This window comes from Lolium rigidum, chromosome 3 (assembly GCF_022539505.1).
Source record: "Lolium rigidum isolate FL_2022 chromosome 3, APGP_CSIRO_Lrig_0.1, whole genome shotgun sequence".
NCBI lineage: Eukaryota > Viridiplantae > Streptophyta > Magnoliopsida > Poales > Poaceae > Lolium > Lolium rigidum.
In genome coordinates, this window is record NC_061510.1 from 399,013,836 (window position 1) to 399,033,768 (window position 19,933).

Sequence of the window (19,933 nt, forward strand, 5' to 3'; positions counted from 1 at the left end):
AGCACAAAGCCGGATTTTCTTGGATTTTATTGGATTTTCATTGATTGACTAGATCCATACATGAAGTTTGACTTTGATATGCAAATGCATGTTGCTATATCAAGCTCTTACTTGATGTTATAGGTCTAGAGGGTAAAGGTATTCGTGTGAGGAAGTGACGAACTCGAAGATTTTGAAGAAAAATGAAGGTTCACTAGAAGAAGGAAGTAAAGTTGTGGGAAGTCACCACAATAATTTGAAGAAAGGACCAATCAAACCTCATTTTTATCGTCAATTGAGGAGTACTTCAACATGGAAGTACCATGAAAGTGAGAAAAAAGTGAATATGGAGCAAGAAGGAGTGGAGCCATATTCATTATGAAAGAAGGTAATGCTAATGAAGTCACTTAAGATACTATTTTCATAGTGTCAACAAGTGGTTATCTTGCAAAACAAACCTTAGAAGAAGGAAAATAGACAAGTGAAGTCGCAGCTGGTATCATCAGACCGCATACCGATATAGGATAATCATGAAGAGAAAGTAGGTGAAGTGAGGTATATCTTAACTAAAACCATAAAAGTATCCGCATCCGGTAGGTAGATGTGGACTAGAACCATAACATAGCCACAACCGGTATCCAATAAGCCACATCTTGTGTTAGATAGTCTGCAGTACTGGTAACAAATAGTCCACAGCCTTAATCGTTCTTTCACTCTAAAGGAAAGAGGGATTCCGTAGCCGGTATTCCGTAGCTAATAAATATTTAGTCTGAGGATTCACATCGGATACCCACAACTCGTGTGGATACACCGCAAAGAATTCTTCGTGAGACTTTAGAAAGGTACAAAATATAAACCTGTACTTAAACCAATCTTCTACCTTGGAGTTTAATGATTAGAAGAAAAGGAGTTGCGTATCATTAGTAAACTCCAAGGGGGAGAGGAAGATTGAAGGAGAAGTATTAAGATATGATTTGGAGTATGAAAGAAGAAGAAGAAGGTCCGAACCGAGAGGAAGTCCGATCCTATTTTCATAAGATTGGTGGAAGTATCCATATAATAGTACTCTCAGGAGGTTGTCGTACCGTAGCTCGAGGTTCATATCTCGAGGAAGTAAGGGTTATACTTTAACTTGAGTGGGTAATTGATAATTACTCGTAGCATAAGAGCTCAAGTAAGTCTAAGCTAATGAAGTTGGATGAAGAAGATGTCGGAGGACAATCAAAGTCTAAGAAAACAAAAGACCGAAGGGTTTGACCATACCAAAACATAAGCCTATTAGAAAGATTCCTTTCATGGAACCTAAAGAAACCAAAAGGAAGATAACTAGTATGAACTAGAAGCCATGATTGGATGGACTAAATGAGTCTAATCCATTTGTAGGACTAAACAACCAGGACCATGCCTATTATAAATACCTTACGAAGTACCATTACATTCGTTATGGTAGTAAGGGAAAAACAATACCTTACTTTAAACCAATCCTTTAGACTTAAGGTTTGGGCACCGCAGCTGGATTACCGCAGCTTGGTAGAACCAAGCTTTGAGTACCCAAATAGGAAGATGTCACCACAACCATTAGTAAAGTCCATTAGCATAAGGAGATGTCCTAATCCAAGAATCTTTGGAGAGTAAGCCTATAAGCTTAGAGTGTTGGAAGAAATCATAGAATTGAAGAAAGTATCAGTGCGACATCGAAGACTTCATGAAGGATCGAGACAAGGGATATATTCAATTATATCTAATGAGATCACTAGGGAGTTTGAAAGGATTGTGATCTGTTCAAGTCGGCTCCACATTCCGAAACCTCGAGAGCGTTCGAACTTCGGGACGAAGTTCAGCTTAAGGGGGAGAGGCCGTAATATCCCAGTGTTTAGAGGCTATAAAATGAGAGAACACCAAAGTGTGCATTTCATTCATGCATAGAAAATCCGGGGAATTTTCGCGCTTTCAAATAAAACTTACCACAAGAATCGAAGTTTCACTTGACTTGCCGGAATTGAAGTAGATCATCAAGTCAAGCGCTATAAACTTCACCGTAATCTTTACTAAAACCCTATTTTGGTAGAGAGGATTTGATCTATGAGTTAGATCAAATGGAATTAGTTTTATAACAAACAACACCTTAAGTAAGGGTCAACTACAAGATCTTATAAAAGATCTCAACATGACATTCCTTACTACAACACATCCTTTAAGAATCAAACTCTAACTTAATAATACTTAAGAGTTAGCAACTATCTTTGTGTGTAATTTAATTCACTTCTAAATAAGGTAAACCATAGGGTTTAAAGTGCATAAAAGCCACACATTCTTAATTAAATCATAACTTATTAAATATATGGAATATCATAAAACTGAATCCATTTACATTACAAATTATAGTTCAAACTATTTGAATAAAATTACTCATGAGTATTTTGAAACTCATATGATCATGCCTTGGTGCAATCAAACACCAACTATTCAAAATTGAGGAATAACCTTCAACCTTGATTTTTTGACCAATATTATAATATAAATCCAATCAAATATGATATAGTGACTCATCCACAATAATAAAACCATCCACAAGATATTTAGTAACAAATGCCACTTGGCTATCCAAATATAATTCATATGAGAGGATAATGATCATGCCACATAGGATGAAAGTATCTACATGACTTGCATCCCAAGACTTGCCACCTCATGCTCAAAGGATTGCTATGGATGAGGGCATGACAACCAAGCACCTTACTCATTAAACCAAAACAAGAGTCACCCACCTATGTGTCATGATACTAGAGCTTTCCCAAGCCTATAAAAGGAGCCACACCCTTCATCCATTTGCTCATCTAGTACCATGATACATGGGAACAAGCACACATAGAGCCACTCCATACATTAGCTAGGATCAAGATGAAGAAGCTAGGAGGTGGAGGCATACCACAAGATGCAGGTTTATCATATTTCCTGAAGAACAAGCTACAGAAGATACCAAGGTAGAATTCCTAGGCAGACCATATATTTATAGGATCATATCATCATCTCTTAAGTAGGACCTTAGGCTATTCCAATACATTGAGAAGTGAGAGAAGTTAAAATACTAATCATAGCCATGTTCATACAAGAATATTACAAAGGTACTAATCCTAGTTGTTCAAGTCAATAGTTTACCTTGGAGGTGAGAACCTATTCCAATAGCAATACCTTAGGAAACCAATTCCCTAATCATCACAACTTGGTATTAATTATAAACCCTAAGAATCTAGGATGAGTGTGATGAGAGGAATATTAAAGAGGGATTAGTGAGGAGTGAGTGGATCTTGTCTAATGCATGATTATACCTTGTAGATATAGATGATAAGTTAAACCATATGATTAATAGATCTCATCTATCACATAAAATAATAAGTATATCCCTAGTAGTTAACCCCAAACCAATCCTCATGCCTTGTATGGAGGAGTAGTGGCATTAAACCTAAACCTTGTTTATCCAAAAACTTGAGATAAACCTAGCATTGCCTTGATATAATAATTATAGCTTAGTGGGGAAGAATAACTCTAGTCAATTAAATATACCTAGCTTATGATCATAGTTCAAACCTAGTTGTGCATCACTTGAGTGATCACTACTAAAACCCTATGCCATATTTGAATTCCAATCCAAGTGTCACTTTAGATTATAAGTAGAACCCTGCCATGCCTCATGCCTATTTAATACTTCAATTAGTGAAGTATTCCCAAAACTCTAAACCTTTCAAGTAGAATTCAATCTACATAAAATAATATGTCCTAACTTGTGTACCCTGAAGCCCAATTATAAATCAAGCCATAGATACTTAAGGCCTAAATGTCATTTGGTGATTGTAAAGTTTATCCAAACATCTTCTTAAACTCTAAGAACCATTATTCACATAAAATCATGAACCAATCCCATTCTTAATACCATTTAACTTAAACCCTAGCCATAATTATAAATATGAGAACAAATCATATTGTTAAGTATTAGCTCAACCTAATCATGTGTTCATTATGCACAAGTTATAAATTTCCAAACCACTTAAATAGATTTGGTTCTCAAATGAAAAAGGAATTGAGATAAAAATCTAAACCTATTTTTTATATTAATTAAACCTCACAACATATCAATCCAATCAAAAATTTAATGTTTATTTAAACAACAAAATGATACAGTAAGCATTATTATCAATTTATGTTGATATTCAAATAATTTAGAACCTGCAAAACACAAAGCAGAAATCAGTTTGAATTCAAATCTCAAATTCAAACCAGAAAATAGAAAACAGAAATAAGAAAAAGAGAGAGAGACTTACCTGGTGGACCGCAGCAGCCCAGCACACCAGCCCACAGCAAAGCCCAGCCCACGAGCAAACCAATCCACCACCACTTACCGTGTCGCTGCTGGTAGAAGAAAACGAGACCGTCGTCTTCTCCATGGTCGACAACGCGATGGAGCTCGCCGGCCACGTCCTCGCCGACGATAAGATCAATCCCGGACGTTGTCAGTCATTCGAGAACCACGCTCAATCATCCTCGCGTCCGAGTCTATCCAGGAGCATCAAGATTCACGCCCTAGCTCACCTCACCGTCGCCATTGCATCTCGGCGGTCGCCGTCGGTGAAGTGACGATTCCGACCTCGTCGTGGCCTATAAAACTGCCTACAGAACCTCCGTGATGTCCTTGTTCATCTCCGCTCCTTCATTCACCCCCTAACCCTCTCTATCCCTCACCACTATCCACTCACTGTCGCCGGCGTCAAGGACGAATTTGACGGAGGAGACCACCCCAAGCTCCGTGCAGTAGCTTGTTGGAAGCGCCTGGACTCAAGGATCATCATGGTGGAGCCAATCATCCAAGGGGAGCTCGGGATCAAGCCAATTTTGCAATTCCCTTTCGGTGTACTGTGGCGGTATCGGCGAGTTTGTGCTCGATTCCGTCCACGATCCACCTCACCGATCACACCATCAGCATCACGGTATGATTTCGCATCCGTAGACCTCTTATTTGCATCATCTCGTCGTCTGTAGCTCCATTTAGCCACCTCGCCGGAGAGCACCGCCACGGGACATGGTCGCCGGCGTGGCTCCGGTGATTCCCTTACGAAACCAACACCACCATCAGTCTCAGCATGTCGAGGAGAGTCGAAAACCATAAGTAGTTCATCCCGGGAGGCCGTAAACGGGCGGCGCCGTCGTCTACTGGTCGCCGGCGTCTTGCCGTCGCCGTTGCCAGCGTGGCGGTGGGGTCCCTTGGCTTTGTTGACTGGTCTTTGCCCGCGTGGCAATTGACCCGGTCAATGGACCCACTGGTCAGTCACTGTGGTTAGGATGTGAACCGGTACGTTTAGTATTTCCAGTTATTTATAAATTCCAGAAAATCACTGAAACTTTGCAAAATTGTAGAAAATTCATATCAACTCAGAAAATTATGAATAATATATCAAAATGTTCACAAAAATAAACTCTATTCAAATAAAATATAAAACAAAAATGTGTGTCAAAATAAAAATTCATTTATTTTTAACTTCTTTAATTATGCCTTTTCATTTATTTAAAATGCAAATTGAATTCAATAAATAATTAAGTTCCAAACTTAAATTTTAACTATTCAGTAACTAAGTAAAATTTTAATATTAATTTTATTTACCATATTTGCATTAATTTAATTATTAGTGGTAATTCATAAACCCTAATTTGCAAATTACTATTTTTATTTTCTTTAAATAGTAATAACTCAAGAAAATAGTAAAAGCCAATATCATTTTAGTAGCTCAACAATTATTTACTCAAACATTCTTAAGTTAACAAGTTAAATACTTTAAAACCTAACAATAATTAGGAAACCCTGATTTCTAATTAAACCCTAATTAGTAATTATTTTAATTCTTAAACCCTCTAAAAATTAATAGCATGTTAAAAATACTTAATCACATTAATTCTAGTACCAAGTATTACTTTAAGATTTGGATCATAAATAAGAAACCCTAGTTTTATTATAAGTTAGAATCTGGATCCCATTATTTTAGGTGATCATGTCAAAATATTTTAAAACCTAAAACCCTAGTTGTTTATCACATGTGATCATGTGAATTTCACCTCACATAGAGAACCTTATTATGTGACCAACAAATACAAGTCATGATCCACCAACATAGAACCAATTCACATGAGTCATCATTTCATGTCCATATTCTTAGTTAAAACCTATATGATTCACTAGTGCCACCTAGGTAGAAACCCTACCTTGTTAATTGGATTAGTACCAATGATCACTATCCTATATACCATACCATCAAGATCAACCTCAATCATCAAACCCTAGTAGCACCATAATGATAAACCCTAATATCAATCTTGTGTAGTAATGCACATCACATGCTCTTATTCCACTAAACCCTACTTAGGAAATGATAAGCCACTTAGCTTAGAAACATTAGAGATTATTTAGTACAGCAATTGTGAGATCATAGTAAACCCTAACTCATAGCACCACCTTGACCATCATCCTTTGATATGATACCATAATCAACCATAGTAATAAACCTGCCAATACCTGTTGTATATAGAACTAATCCAACTTAAGAAACCAACTAGTCTCTATTAGTGAAACTAGCTGAATCCAATAGTAAACCCTAGAAAGCCATAGCTCCTATGTGTAGTAGTTCATATTCTTATTTAACCTGTTCTTCAAAAGTTATTCTTTTGAAGTACAAATGTCAATCAAACCTTAGAAGCCTAATCCTTCTTTGAAATACTCATTATTTCTTAAACAACATGTTCTTCAAAAGTTATTCTTTTGAAGTATAGTATAAGTACTCATCAACCATGTTCTGTAGAACTTAAAATTGACAATTGTCCTTACATATTATTCCACCACTATTCTTTATGTGTATGATTATTATGATGTATTATATCACTTGATTATGATGCTAATATAACCAAAACCCTTATAAGAACCTTGTTTGAGAACCATCCTAAAAGTGCAACAAACCCTAAATAAATCTTTACAACTCATACATCCTAAATCAACGAGGTTAGGTTACGCTCGGGACGATTGCATCTCATATTATGCATTATAGCATCTTTGCCAGTTCTTTAAACATTGTCCTTACCGGACAATGATGGTATTTCAGAATTTGGAGTTCTCACGAATCGAAGCCTTTGTCTGCATAATCTTGTAGTCAAGAAAGGCAAGTTCATCGCTTGCTCATGTCATTTGATTATGTTTATCAAATTATATGCAAAGTACTATACTTATCACTCTTGCATTGAAAAGCAAATATTATTTTACAATTATGAATATGACTATGTGGTGGGCAATGGAACCATGGTATGTGTTGATTGGTGGAGGTTCCATTGCACGGGTACTATTCATCTAGGACTAAGTACCAATGCCGTCCAAAGTGATTCTAGCGCCGTACATATCGCGTTGACCATAAGATCTATAATGGCTCTGGGGAAGCCAGCCGTATCTTTTCCCTCCTCGCACGCCAACGGACTTGATAGAGCCTCGGCGGGGTGCCGGAGGCACCGCCGTAGGTTGGGATAGCCTTTAAAATCCCCATCCGGACGTTTGGATGAGAGGCTCTACCGTCTATGAAGGATTGTCCGACGTACACCGTGGGTAAAGCCGTATGATCGGGAGATGTCTACCGGGGGTGTACGGATGGACAAAAGGGTGGGTTTGCAGGGTCGCGGAGAAGGCGGTGTGGGCTTGGTTCTTATACCTGACCTCACACCAAAGGAAGTGTGAACGAGCAAGCTACTCGGTTGGCAACAAGGTTATGTTCTCTTATGGGAAAAGTAACGCACCTCTGCAGAGGATACTGAATTGTGACTGTCACTCCCTGTTCCGGGAAGGGAACTGCGAACGCGGCAGGAAAGGAACTCCATGAAGTTCTAGTCAACCTGTGAAGACTGACGGGCATAGTTTTCAGAATAAAATAAACCTTTTGAAGAAATGTTTACAAAAACTTGCATTTGCCTATGACTTTCTGGTCTGTGGCTGTAGCTAGTGCATGATACACCTATTTTCCTAATTTGAACTTGCTGAGTACGCTCGTACTCATCCCACTCTTAAATCCCCTGCTTAGCTATGGAGGCACCGAAGGAGAAACTACCGTGAAACCCGAAGGCAAAGGAGTCAACTGCAACAAGACGAAGAATCCAAGCAAAGAAGTCAATGAAGTCAACTGCTGCATCAACTATAGTGGAAACTTAGACTAGCAATAAAAGGGAACATTTCCCTAATCTTAGCACCTAAGTAGCTAGAATTCTATAGCAAGCCCAGTATCTCTGGAGATAGTGTTAGCAATAAGTTAGATGAAGAGTCGTTCTTCTGGAGCTTTATTTGAAGTTTTACCTCACTGTAAAGTAGGAGGTCGTGTTGATCTTCTCGTAAACAGCTTGTGTATCCTTCTATAGACATACCTTGGACTCGCATATGTTTCTGTTGTACCACTCTGAGGGATGTAATATGAGTGGAACGGTGTTTTACTTGTGTTATGTCAACGACTTGTGTACTACACCATGCAGTGGTACGCTGGGTCACCACAAAAAGTTAGTTCAACTTTTAGACAAAAAGGGGTAAAGGACATGATAGACCACTTGCACCACTACTCCCATGCACGCTCGTAACATCAAATTTCATGTGGGTGCATCGGACCAGGACATCAAATTTCATGTTTAGAAACTTCAGAAAGTAATCTAGAAATACAGAGTGCGTTGAAATTCTAGTTATATGTTCAAAACATCGCTACTTTGGGAACAAAATTGAGAAAAATTTCTTCGGTAGTGCTAAAGGGCCAAATTCATAGACAAATGTAGATCAATACTATTCTCATAAATATTTCCCTTCGATCCCACGAGTTGTGTATGAGATATCACTTAGATATTTAGTTTATTTGCAAATAGTTTTCTTCTAATTGTTTGATAATCTGTAGACAAGGTATGAAGGTCTTGGGTATGAAGGTCTCGTGTATCGGGTGCCTCATAAGCCATTGTGCGCGAGATAACTTATCCCTATACCTAGGCATAGTTCGGGCCGGGCCTAACAAAGCCCGATGCAAAAAACTCAGGCTCGGCCCGGCCCGGGCCTAGAATTTTGGCCCAAGCCCGGCCCATCACAACAATAGCCATCGAGCCTCGGGCCTCGGGCCTCGGTCCGGGCTTCTTCCTTATTTGACACATTTCTCAAACCCAGGCCCGGCCCGGCCCAACGCAACTATTGGGCCTAAATTTTTGGCCCAGGCCCGGCCCACAGGCATGCTCGGGCTAGCCCAAGTTCGGGAATTTCGGGCCGAGCCGGGCTTCCCATGGCCAGGTATACTTATCCCCACATCCCCAACTATTGCTGCTTTTACCCTCTGCCTCGCAACTGTTACATTCTCAACAATATTTACTCTCCTAGCATCTTGATCTTCGTGGTTGTTGTATGACCGATGCTTTTGCCTAATATTTAAGTGGCGTTCGCCTGCGCAATATACAATTTGTTTTACTCCAAAACCGTTTTTATGTGCCCAATTCATATAGTTTGGTATATGGTCAAGGATCCTGCCAATCACCCTTCAAAAGTAAAAACGGCTTATATCGAGAAGACGGAAGTGCTAGCAAATCAATTTGTAGCTTTCCAAATGTCATCCAGTATTTCGGAAAATAGGGAGTACTATCTCCCATCTCTTTTAGTTGTCTCGAATTTATTACAAAGTGGTACTTCTTTAAAGTGAAAGTGAATGAGCTGATGTTCTCCAAAAAGGAGAAAAATAAAGTGGGTGACCCAGAAATCAAGAGTTTTTTTTGTTTGCAAATCGAAAGCTAAGAGTAGGATCCACATATTTGGGCAGTCGGGTTGGGCGACAGATAAGCGCCTACCGCTCGGCAAAAACCTCATAACCCTCCTCCCTCCGCTGCCCTGGCGCGAGACTCCGCCCCCAATCACCCCAAGTTCCCGCCACTCCCCCCCATTCCCCTCGCCTTCTCCCCCAAATCCAATCCCCAAATCTGCCCCCTTTCTCCCACTCCCCCTCTCCCGGCGGCGAGGATGCTGTGGGTGGACAAGCACCGGCCGAAAACCCTAGACAAGGTCATCGTCCATGAGCAGGTCGCGCAGAACCTCAAGAAACTCGTAAGCGCCCCCGACCCGCCCTTCCCCAGATCAGTCTTCCAGGGTTTCGCCCGCCCCCTTGTGCTGATCTGTTTCCAACGGTGTTTCTTTGGTCCAGGTGGCGGAGCAGGACTGCCCGCACCTGCTCTTCTACGGGCCGCCGGGGTCCGGCAAGAAAACCCTAATCATGGCGCTCATCAAGCAGATGTTCGGCGCCGGTGCCGAGAAGGTTAGTTTATTTTATTCTTCATACATTTACGGAGATCTCTGTTTTATTTTATTATCCGGGGTGGATTTTGTTGGTGACATGTTTCTGTGTCTTGGTGTTTCATTGCAGGTGAAGATGGAGAACAAGACCTGGAAGATAGATGTGAGTCATAGCCCCTCTTTTTTCTCTGTTCTTTCTTATCATGGTTGCTTTTGCAAATTGCAATATGCCATTGAAGAATTATCATAGAGTAGTAGTATGCAAAATAAGTGTTTCAGTTGTGAGTAAACCTGCGGTGTAGGTAATGAACCTTCCCTTTTCATTTCGTGCTCTTGTTGAACACGGCACCGATGCACCCTGATAGGGCAATATCCCATTTTAGATATTTTGTGTGGGCAAGTGGTAGCATTTCTGTTTAACTTGATAGCTGAGTGCTCTGTGATTTATATTAGTGGCCAATTTGGTTTATAAACACCTTGTGAGTTTAAGTTGCTGATTGCTTTGCACAGACTGGGACGAGGACATTTGATCTGGAGCTGGCGATGCTGTCGAGCTCCCACCATGTGGAAATGAACCCCAGCGATGCGGGGTTTCAGGACAGATATGTTGTTCAGGAGGTCATAAAAGAGATGGCAAAGAGCAGGCCAATTGATGCAAAGGGCAAGAGAGCATTCAAAGGTTGGTACTTTTCCTTTCTTGACCTCTTGTACACTGTCACTCTGATTATGTTGCTATGCTCCAGTAGGTTCTTCGTTGTCTTGCAAAGAAAGTGCTGCTAAATTCTCTCCCCCGACGTTATTGTTATTTTTTTTGAAACAAGGCAAAAGCTTTGCCTTATCCATTAATTAAGAAGAAATTGCTGAGTTAATTAATGGAAAACCAGGCTAAAACCATACAACAACAATGCAAACACCATGGCGTATGCCCACAACACCACGGGGCCACTTGTAGATAGAGGGTTCTATTGAAACTGAGCATACCACTTGTTCAGGCCGAATTGCCTTGCTTTATTTAACAAATTCTTCTTTCAACATAAACTTGACGTAGTTTGTGTAAACTTGCAGTGCTTGTCCTAAATGAAGTTGATAAGCTCTCACGAGAAGCACAGCATTCTCTCCGTAGGACAATGGAGAAGTACAGTGCATCTTGTAGGCTGATATTATGCTGTAATAGCTCCTCAAAGGTGACAGAAGCTGTAAGATCCCGTTGCCTGAATGTGCGAGTGAATGCACCTAGCGAAGATCAGGTTAGTGTGGATATTTGATGTCTGATGTGCCATCTTTTAGTGCCACTAGTTGTAGTACATCATTGGCTTGACTTGGTGGGTGGTACTATTATGTCTAATAAGGTTTTAAGAATTTGCATGTTTTTGTATTTGCTTTTGTTTTTGCCAACTAGTTCATTTATCTAAATTTGAACTTTATATCTTCCTATTAAGTGCCATGAATTGCATCTTAAACTGCTTTCACTAGGGGTTATTTGAACTACTCTGTCTGGGGTTTGATTCTATGCTTATATCAATTGGTTGGGACCATGTTCACAGTAAACGAAAATTGTAGTGAAGTTTTAGCTATTCTCCAATCCGCAGTACCATATGCCTAATCAAAGAACTTTGCATCATACATCCCTAAAAGTCGCTCATTTGCAGATTGTACAAGTTCTGGAGTTCATTGGGAAGAAAGAAAACCTGCAACTTCCATTTGGATTTGCTGCTCGGATAGCAGCTCAGTCAAACCGCAACTTGAGGCGGGCAATATTATTTTTCGAGACATGCAAAGTCCAGCAGTAAGCCTGACTTCTACCTTTAATTGTTACTGCAGTTATATTATTATTACTGGTTTGACGTATCCTGTTTTTAAATGTATGATGCATCTCACTCTTTACGCCCTTCAGTATTTACACTTGTTTGCTTTCCTGAAAATTTTATTCTGTCTCTGGATTACAGATATCCGTTTTCACCGAATCAAGTGCCACCTCCTCTTGACTGGGAGCAGTATGTGTCTGAAATAGCGACTGATATCTTGAGTGAACAAAGCCCTAAAAGGTTTGTCATGTTTCTTCCCAACTTCTGTTGACCAATTTTTCCTTCTATTTCCTGTATACACACCTTTTCATTCTTCATGCTCAATTAGGAATCTTGAAGGAACTATTTTCTTTTGCAGTATTGTGTTAGTTTTACAATTATTTTCTTATATGCTTGCTGTAAATACAGCACACATCAATGATTTGAATGTCAGGGGTTGCAACAACATTGAACTGACAAGATGCGATTAATCCCTAACTATATCTTGTTGCAGTATGTGTTTCTCCAAACAATAACTGTATTTTGTGACAAGTTCGCTATCGATTGTTTGGAGTTGTGCCTTTCTTATTTTAATATCTAAGAGTGCTGATGCATATGCTAAGAACTTTATATCACTTGTGGCAAATCATATGGAAATTAGATCAGCGATTTAGGTTGTTCCCCATCCTATGGACACACATCAATCTTTAACCACATATTTTGTTATTTTTACTGTGTTGCATAGTGAAACACAAGGGATATTCTGTTGGTTTTCTTTGGTTTGACTTTGAATTGTAAATCAATATTTCAGGCTATACTCTGTACGCCAGAAATTCTACGAGTTGCTTGTCAATTGTATCCCACCTGAAAGCATCTTGAAGGTGATAAAATGCTTCTGTCACTGCTTTTAACTCTATATTTACATGTCTTTTAATGTTGGTGTAAGTTAACTTGCTTTTGAGTATTGCAGAAATTGTTGACTGAGTTGATGAAGAAGTTAGATGCTGATCTGAAACATGAAGTTTGTCGCTGGGCTGCGCACTATGTAAGTAATTATTATGCTAACATTTCTGCCATTTGACACTGGCATTTTAGGTCCAGGTTTTCTCCTTTTTTAAGTAGGTGCACAATAGATTTTAGATGTTCCATCTCAGCTGATTTCACGTAGCTTAATGCTCCACTTCTTCCTCATTTACTTTCATTCCTGCTATAATCTGCTTATTAAGCTCTGAGTTCTTGTCTTTTTATAGGAACACAAGATGCGCCTTGGGTCCAAGGCCATTTTTCATCTGGAAGGTACATCTCATACCCTTCTAATGAACTGCCTTGTTGTGCATAACATTGTCATGTCGGTTTACCGTGTGCATGCTGTACTTAGACAATTTGACTTGGTACTCTGGTTATCATCGGTATTACTGGACCTAGATATACTTTGTTGCCTTTCTCATATAAGGCCTCCCTGATCCAAAGATACTTAACATGCATGAGTAGGAAAATTCTCAGTATTAGAATGTAATGTCTTCTTAATGATTTGACTGCACCATATGAAAATTTTATGATTGGCATGTAGTGTTACTATAGGGATTTGATTGCGACATCAGATTTCTCCCATGAGATATGAGTTGCTGGAAAAATTCCTTTGAAATAGAGATTCCAGCGGAATACAACCCTACAAATTGGACAAACAACAAAGGAGTTTTTTTTCTAGAAGTTATGATCTTCCATAATCCTTATGAAGATTCTTTGAACTAAAGAGGCCTTAAACCTGGGCATACCTAGACGAAACATTCCAAAAGATATCCCTGCATTCTATTTTCGTAGAGGCTGATACCTGACTAGTGTGCACCCACCTTTTGCTACTTTTTGTGCAGCTTTCGTGGCCAAGTTCATGAGCATTTACAAGGAGTTCTTGGTCGCCACATTTGGTTGATGAAATCTGAATTCACATGGCAGCTTTCTGGTGGCTTGTCCATGCGTGGGTGTTTCCATTTTGTATGTACTTGGTGTAGCTTGTCTCGAACTTATTTGAGCCAGTCTTCGTCTATTTGAACCCTTTCGATATTATCATTTGGAGTCGCCTTTCTGTGATTCTATCTGTTTTGCCTTCTGCGCAAGTAGTAGCTATTACTTCTGTTCTAGCTTTCTAAAAAAGCTTATATTTTTTAACAGAGGTAGTACTAGTAGATTGGGACGCATGGCACGACCTCTGTTTTGCCTTACCAGCTGATGCCAATGGAATATAAAGATTAAAAATGTTACTAATAATTTACCATCTTAACATTTCAATGTTGAGATATGGAGGTCCTTCAATCCTTGTGTTTGCACATTTGTGCAATTACAAAATGGCAAATCTGCTCCAACAAATTTGGAAAGGAGGGAGTAATAATTATCAAGCAATTCATGATATTAATAACCTAAATCATACATACACTCATACACACATTTTCCAGAATTAATGTTATCATGTCTTCTGCAAGCTGAAAGAGAAGAAAACATAATGCCATGCATTTGTATGTAACCTAAATCAGACGTGAACACATTTGCCAGAATTACGTTTTCATGTCTTCTGCAAGCTGAAAGAGAGAAAACATAATCCATGCATTAGTACATTTTACCTAAAAAAACATTTACATCACACATTATGTTAGCTTGTACCAAGCCCAGTATACACTTTCTCAAGGCCCGCCTATGCTCTGCTTGACATAGTAAGTGGCAAGCCACGCAAAAAAAAAGGACATAGTAAGTGGCAAAAAATACTCCGCTTGTTACGAAAAGATCTGTTGAGTAGCACAAATATGAGCTGATCTTTTTAGCTTTTCACTTCACATTATTTCTCCGCTTGTCATGAAAAGATCAGTAGACCAGTCTCATGTGTTTTTGCAGGACTGGTTATAAAGCTTGTAAACGATTTTAACTGGCGGTACATATGCAACTAACACTTATGAACAAAACAGTGCAGCAAAATCAGATGGTATTATTCGAAGAGTTGTCAAAATTCAAATGCTGTCCTGATTTACACAGCAGCGGCAGCTTGCTTAGACAGTCAGTGCTCGCACTGGTGGCTGGTGGCTGTCAGACCCTCGGTCTCACTCTGCGCCCGCTGGTGTCGCCGCCGTCCGAGATCTGCCCCCACACGCTCTGGCTCTTCCCGCCGCTGCTGCATTCTTCCTCGCACCCTGCCACTGTCCTCAGTATCTCCGACTGCAGCGACGGGCAGTTGTCTTTGAGGTAACTGAATCCTTCGGTCCGGATTACAGCTGCAGATACATAAGGGCATCTGGAATGTTATACAGTTCAGAACACTCGTTTGGACACCTTCAAGAAACAAACGGTATATACAAGCTGTATGCAAACAAAGTAGAGTAGTTTTCTAGCAGTAACAAACAAACCAATGTAAAACTACTAAGATGTCTCATATGACAGTGTTAAGATGATCTGTAAGATGTTGGTGAAACTAAGAAGCATGAAATAAATGAAATTTGGAGACTGGCTTGCAATCTGACCACACATTAAGATTCAAAACATTGCAGAATTGCACTCATAACTTGAGTCTGTCCACTAAGCCCTTGGCAAAGATGTGAGTATCAATATTACTAAGTGGCAATGTGGTACACCTCCCCGCAAAAAAAAAAAAGTGGTACACCTTTTGTTCCCCACTACTGCGATAAACAAAGGCATCATATGTGTTTCTATTCCATTCAGTGAGTTGTATATACTTGCAATAAGCTGGAAACTAGAAATCAGAGTTTTAAAGCTGATATGCATACAGTAGCAAATTTAGGTATCTACATGCGTAAACATAGAATTGCATTGTCAGATCTTATACCTGAAAGGTTCTCAGCAGCAAATTTTAGGCAAACAGACTTAAGCTCCATAGCATGATACTGATCAGCCAGAGCTAGAGTAGTTGCCACAGAGTTCACGGAAATCTGCTTGCACAAGTAAGACTCACATAGCACTCTTAGCCTTGGCAACTCATATTTGTCTGCTGCAGCCAACAACTTCCCAGCCAAAGTATCAAAGATAGAACAATCTGAGCTTGAAGCAGACAATTCCTCATCACTAACAAGATTGTCCCTGTACATAAAATGAAGCACAGCCTACAACAAACGTAGTGTTCGCATAGGACAGATGCAAGTTTCTGAGTATGTTGAACTGAGAAATCCAAAGGATAAGATTGGCATAGTAGAAACAAACCTCAAACACTTTTGGCTCCATGTCATCGATGACAATCTCTCTGATTTCGTCACTTGTGTCAGACTCATTTTTCTCTTCATCTGATTCAGGATCAAAAAATTCAGATCTAAAAAAAGAAGACCGGGCAGCCAACACTAACTTATGAGCATGAAACTTCTGTCCTGCTACACTGAAAATAATATCTGCACCCTCCTGGCTGTCCAAAAGCGTTCCAAAATGGTAGCCTATGTCAGAATCCGGAACCTCTAATGAATGTGGCCTAGAGTAATCCATGGTTGATGTCACAACGCCCACAGTGCAATTTATCTTCAAGCAATCATCTTTAAGAAAGTCCGATGTCTCAAGGGCAGTACGCCGGAAAAACCTTTTATAACCCCTGAAAAATAGAAATCAGGATGAAAAAACCAATTTTAGGAAAGGAGTTAGTACTTCTTTACTAGCAGCCCTCACATAAAAGTTGAAATCAATTAATAAGCAACAAGTAACATGACCGGCCGTCTTCACACAGAATATTCCAATCAATTTACCAGGTGTACAAAATGTTGCTGATCTCCCACTCTTTTGCACTGTTGAGGTCATAGCTATATCTATATTAATTACGTATTCTCTACTGGCTCGTACCTTAACCGGAAGTTACTATCACTTCACAAATTAATCCAAACAACACGATTGGATGGACCATTCATTGGACCAAATACCTAAATTATATAGTGTACTAAATGCATCAATTGCAGAAAATCTATAAAACATTTTCTTGAGACAATGAATATGTCCGATTAATTAAGTTTCCAAAACAAGCAGAGAAACCAGTTAACTTCCTCTTCGAGAGGATTATGTTGAGGACATCATGAACAATGGAAATTGAAACTAAATTCGGCCTAGATAACGTGTTTGGCAATTGAACATGATTAATTTGGGGATGCAGCCCAGTGGGTTGACAACTAGTTAACACTAATTTGTACATCAACCAGACAACAATGGAACCAAGTCTTATGTATGTAGTAAATTTATCAATTGCATAAATTCTATAGGTATGTTCATTGCAACATTTTCTTAAGAAAATGGATATGTCTGATTAATTAAGCTTCCAAAACAAGTGGAGAAACCAGTAAAATTTCTGTTCCAGAGGATTCTGTTGATGATATCATGAAAAATGGAAATTCAAGCTAAAAACTTTGGCCTAGATAACGTGTTTGGCAATTGAACATGATTAATTTGGGTTGCAGTCCAGTGGGCCGACAACTAGTTAACACAAATTCGTACGACATCAAGCAGACAACAACGGAATCAAGTTTTAATCAGTGCAGTGCCAAGGAAAAACAGACCCACGGCACAACTTAAATTAAGTCTAACCATAGCCGATTCGCCGATTTGTAGTATTTGTGCAGTGCCAAATTCACACGAAAACCATACCAAGACCCAAATCGCATAAAATGAAATTGAATAGTTACAATCAAGTGACATCATATATACTAAGGCGTAAGTACTAGTTACTGAAAATCAGGTCGCCGCAACTACTTCCAAATGAGCCGTGCTCGTCTTGAGGGCGCCAAACCGATTGTGACGAAGAGGGTAGGAGATTTACCACATGGATCCACGGTACTTAAATTAAGATTCTAACCGTATACAACTTAAATTAAGAGTCTAACCATAGCCGGTTCGCCGATTTGTAGTATTTGGGCAGTGCCAACTGCCAAATTCACCGCCTAGGCAACAACCATGCCAACACGCCCAAATCGAATAAGATCAAATTGTGCAATTATGATCAAGTGACATCATATATACTAAGGCGTAAGTAGTAGTCACTGAAAAAATCAGCTCGTCGCATCTACCAGCTGGGTTGACAACTAGCTAACACTAATTCGTACTACATCAAGCAGACAACAATGGAACCAAGTCTTAATCAGTGCGGTGCCAAGGAAAAACAGGCCCACAACACAACTTAAATTAAGTCTAACCACAGCCGATTCGCCGGTTTGTAGTATTCGTGCAGTGCCAAATTCACCGCCTAGGCGAGAACCATACCAACACACGCAAATCGAATAAAATCAAATTGTGTAATTACAATCAAGTGACATCATATATACTAAGGCGTAAGTAGTAGTTACTGAAAAAATGAGCTCGCCGCATCTACCAGCTGGGTTGACAACTAGCTAACACTAATTCGTACTACATCAAGCAGACAACAATGGAACCAAGTCTTAATCAGTGCGGTGCCAAGGAAAAACAGGCCCACAACGCAGCTTAAATTACGGCCAACCATAGCCAATTCACCGATTTGTAGTATGTGTGCAGCGCCAAAATTCACCGCCTAGGCGAGAACCATACCAACATGCCCAAATCGAATAAAATCAAATTGTGTAATTATGGTCAAGTGACATCATATATACTAAGGCGTAAGTACTAGTTACTGAAAATCATCTCGCTCAACTACCAACTGCTTCCAAATGAGAGGGCTTCGAACCGATTGTGACGAGGAGGAGGGTAGTAGGAGATTTACCACATGGATCCGCGGTACTTGAGCGTGTACGGGCCGGACTCTAGTGAGCGGTCGAAGTGGGAGTGCACCTTGTGCTTGCCCCTGCCGCTCTGGTCCTGGAGGGTGAGCTCGAAGAGGGCGCGGACGTCGGTGCCCTCTGACGCGAGCGCGATGAAGACGGAGACGTAGGCGGAGTTGTCCTCGGGGTTCTTGCCGTCGGGGTAGAAGTAGATCGCCCACTGGTAGCCCCCGACGGTGAAGGTCTCGCTGGCGATGTGCTTGCCCACGCCCATGCCCTTGGCCAGCGAGTAGCCCTGGATCACGAACCGGTGCGACCCGTTCACCGTCTCCGTCACCGACCGCGAGCTCGTCGGCGAGGACGCCACGTCCCGCGGCGCCAGCGCCCCCGTGCCCCCGCGCTCCGCCTCCACCGCCCCGTCGCCCGCGTGCTGCGGCGACGCGTCGCCCCCGCCGCCCACGTCGTCCTCGTCCATGCCGCCGGGGAGGTGGGAAGGGATGGGGATCGGGGATTTGGTGGCGTGGCGATGAGGTGCGGTGCTACAGCTCGGGAGAAACCAACGAGGAAGGGGGATGAGGTGGTGCCGTGGTGGGGTGTGGAAGCGAGAGCGAAACGGAGAGGGAGGCGCCGGGAAGGTAACAGTTAAACTGGTTTTGATTGGCCTGCGATTTGGTTGATAATTGACGCCTGTTTTTTTTGTTTTCCGGTTTCTCCTATGCAGTCTTTGAAGACTAGGTTAAGGATCAGGCTTTCAGATTGGGAATTGGTGTTGCAGCATATTTAGCAGGACGAGAACATATTTCATGCCCAAAAAACCTTAAAATTGCCCAACATGTTTCTTATCTTATCCCTATGTGCTAACGAGACTCGAATCCGTCGATGGATTGCTTGTTCCCTGTCCCAGATTTGAACAAGAATTTACACCATTTCATGTAAAAACTCGCTGTACACTGATTTTGGTTTGATGCCTGTTACTACATCATTTTACACGAAAACAAGAACAAAAGTTAGGCAGGTCAAAGAAAAGGCAAATTACTTCAGCATTAAACTTGCATACCCAACATTTAATCATTGCAGATCAACAACCCTCTGTAGTCTGTACCACCTCGCAGCACATTTTACTGTACAGCCAGGACAATGATTTCAACCGATGGTCACAG

At 40.5% G+C, this 19,933-nt stretch overlaps 2 protein-coding genes across 2 annotated transcripts; one reads left to right on the plus strand and one right to left on the minus strand.

The window, feature by feature from the left end:
• The first annotated feature begins 9,955 nt into the window (after positions 1–9,955).
• On the plus strand, positions 9,956–14,043 carry LOC124700900 (replication factor C subunit 5). The gene is made up of 11 exons (XM_047232956.1): positions 9,956–10,108; positions 10,206–10,316; positions 10,425–10,457; positions 10,805–10,973; positions 11,360–11,541; positions 11,944–12,080; positions 12,241–12,339; positions 12,890–12,959; positions 13,049–13,123; positions 13,329–13,374; positions 13,950–14,043. Exons 1-11 carry the CDS (start codon positions 10,025–10,027, stop codon positions 14,006–14,008), a joined length of 1,065 nt encoding a protein of 354 aa, XP_047088912.1. The 5' UTR covers positions 9,956–10,024; the 3' UTR covers positions 14,009–14,043.
• Positions 14,044–15,144: 1,101 nt separating this feature from the next.
• Positions 15,145–19,248, minus strand: LOC124704594 (BTB/POZ and MATH domain-containing protein 5-like). Its single transcript, XM_047236865.1, has 4 exons — positions 18,776–19,248; positions 16,276–16,651; positions 15,905–16,178; positions 15,145–15,335 (listed from the first exon to the last, which is right to left on the minus strand). Exons 1-4 carry the CDS (start codon positions 19,246–19,248, stop codon positions 15,151–15,153), a joined length of 1,308 nt encoding a protein of 435 aa, XP_047092821.1. The 3' UTR covers positions 15,145–15,150.
• Between the last annotated feature and the right edge of the window lie 685 nt (positions 19,249–19,933).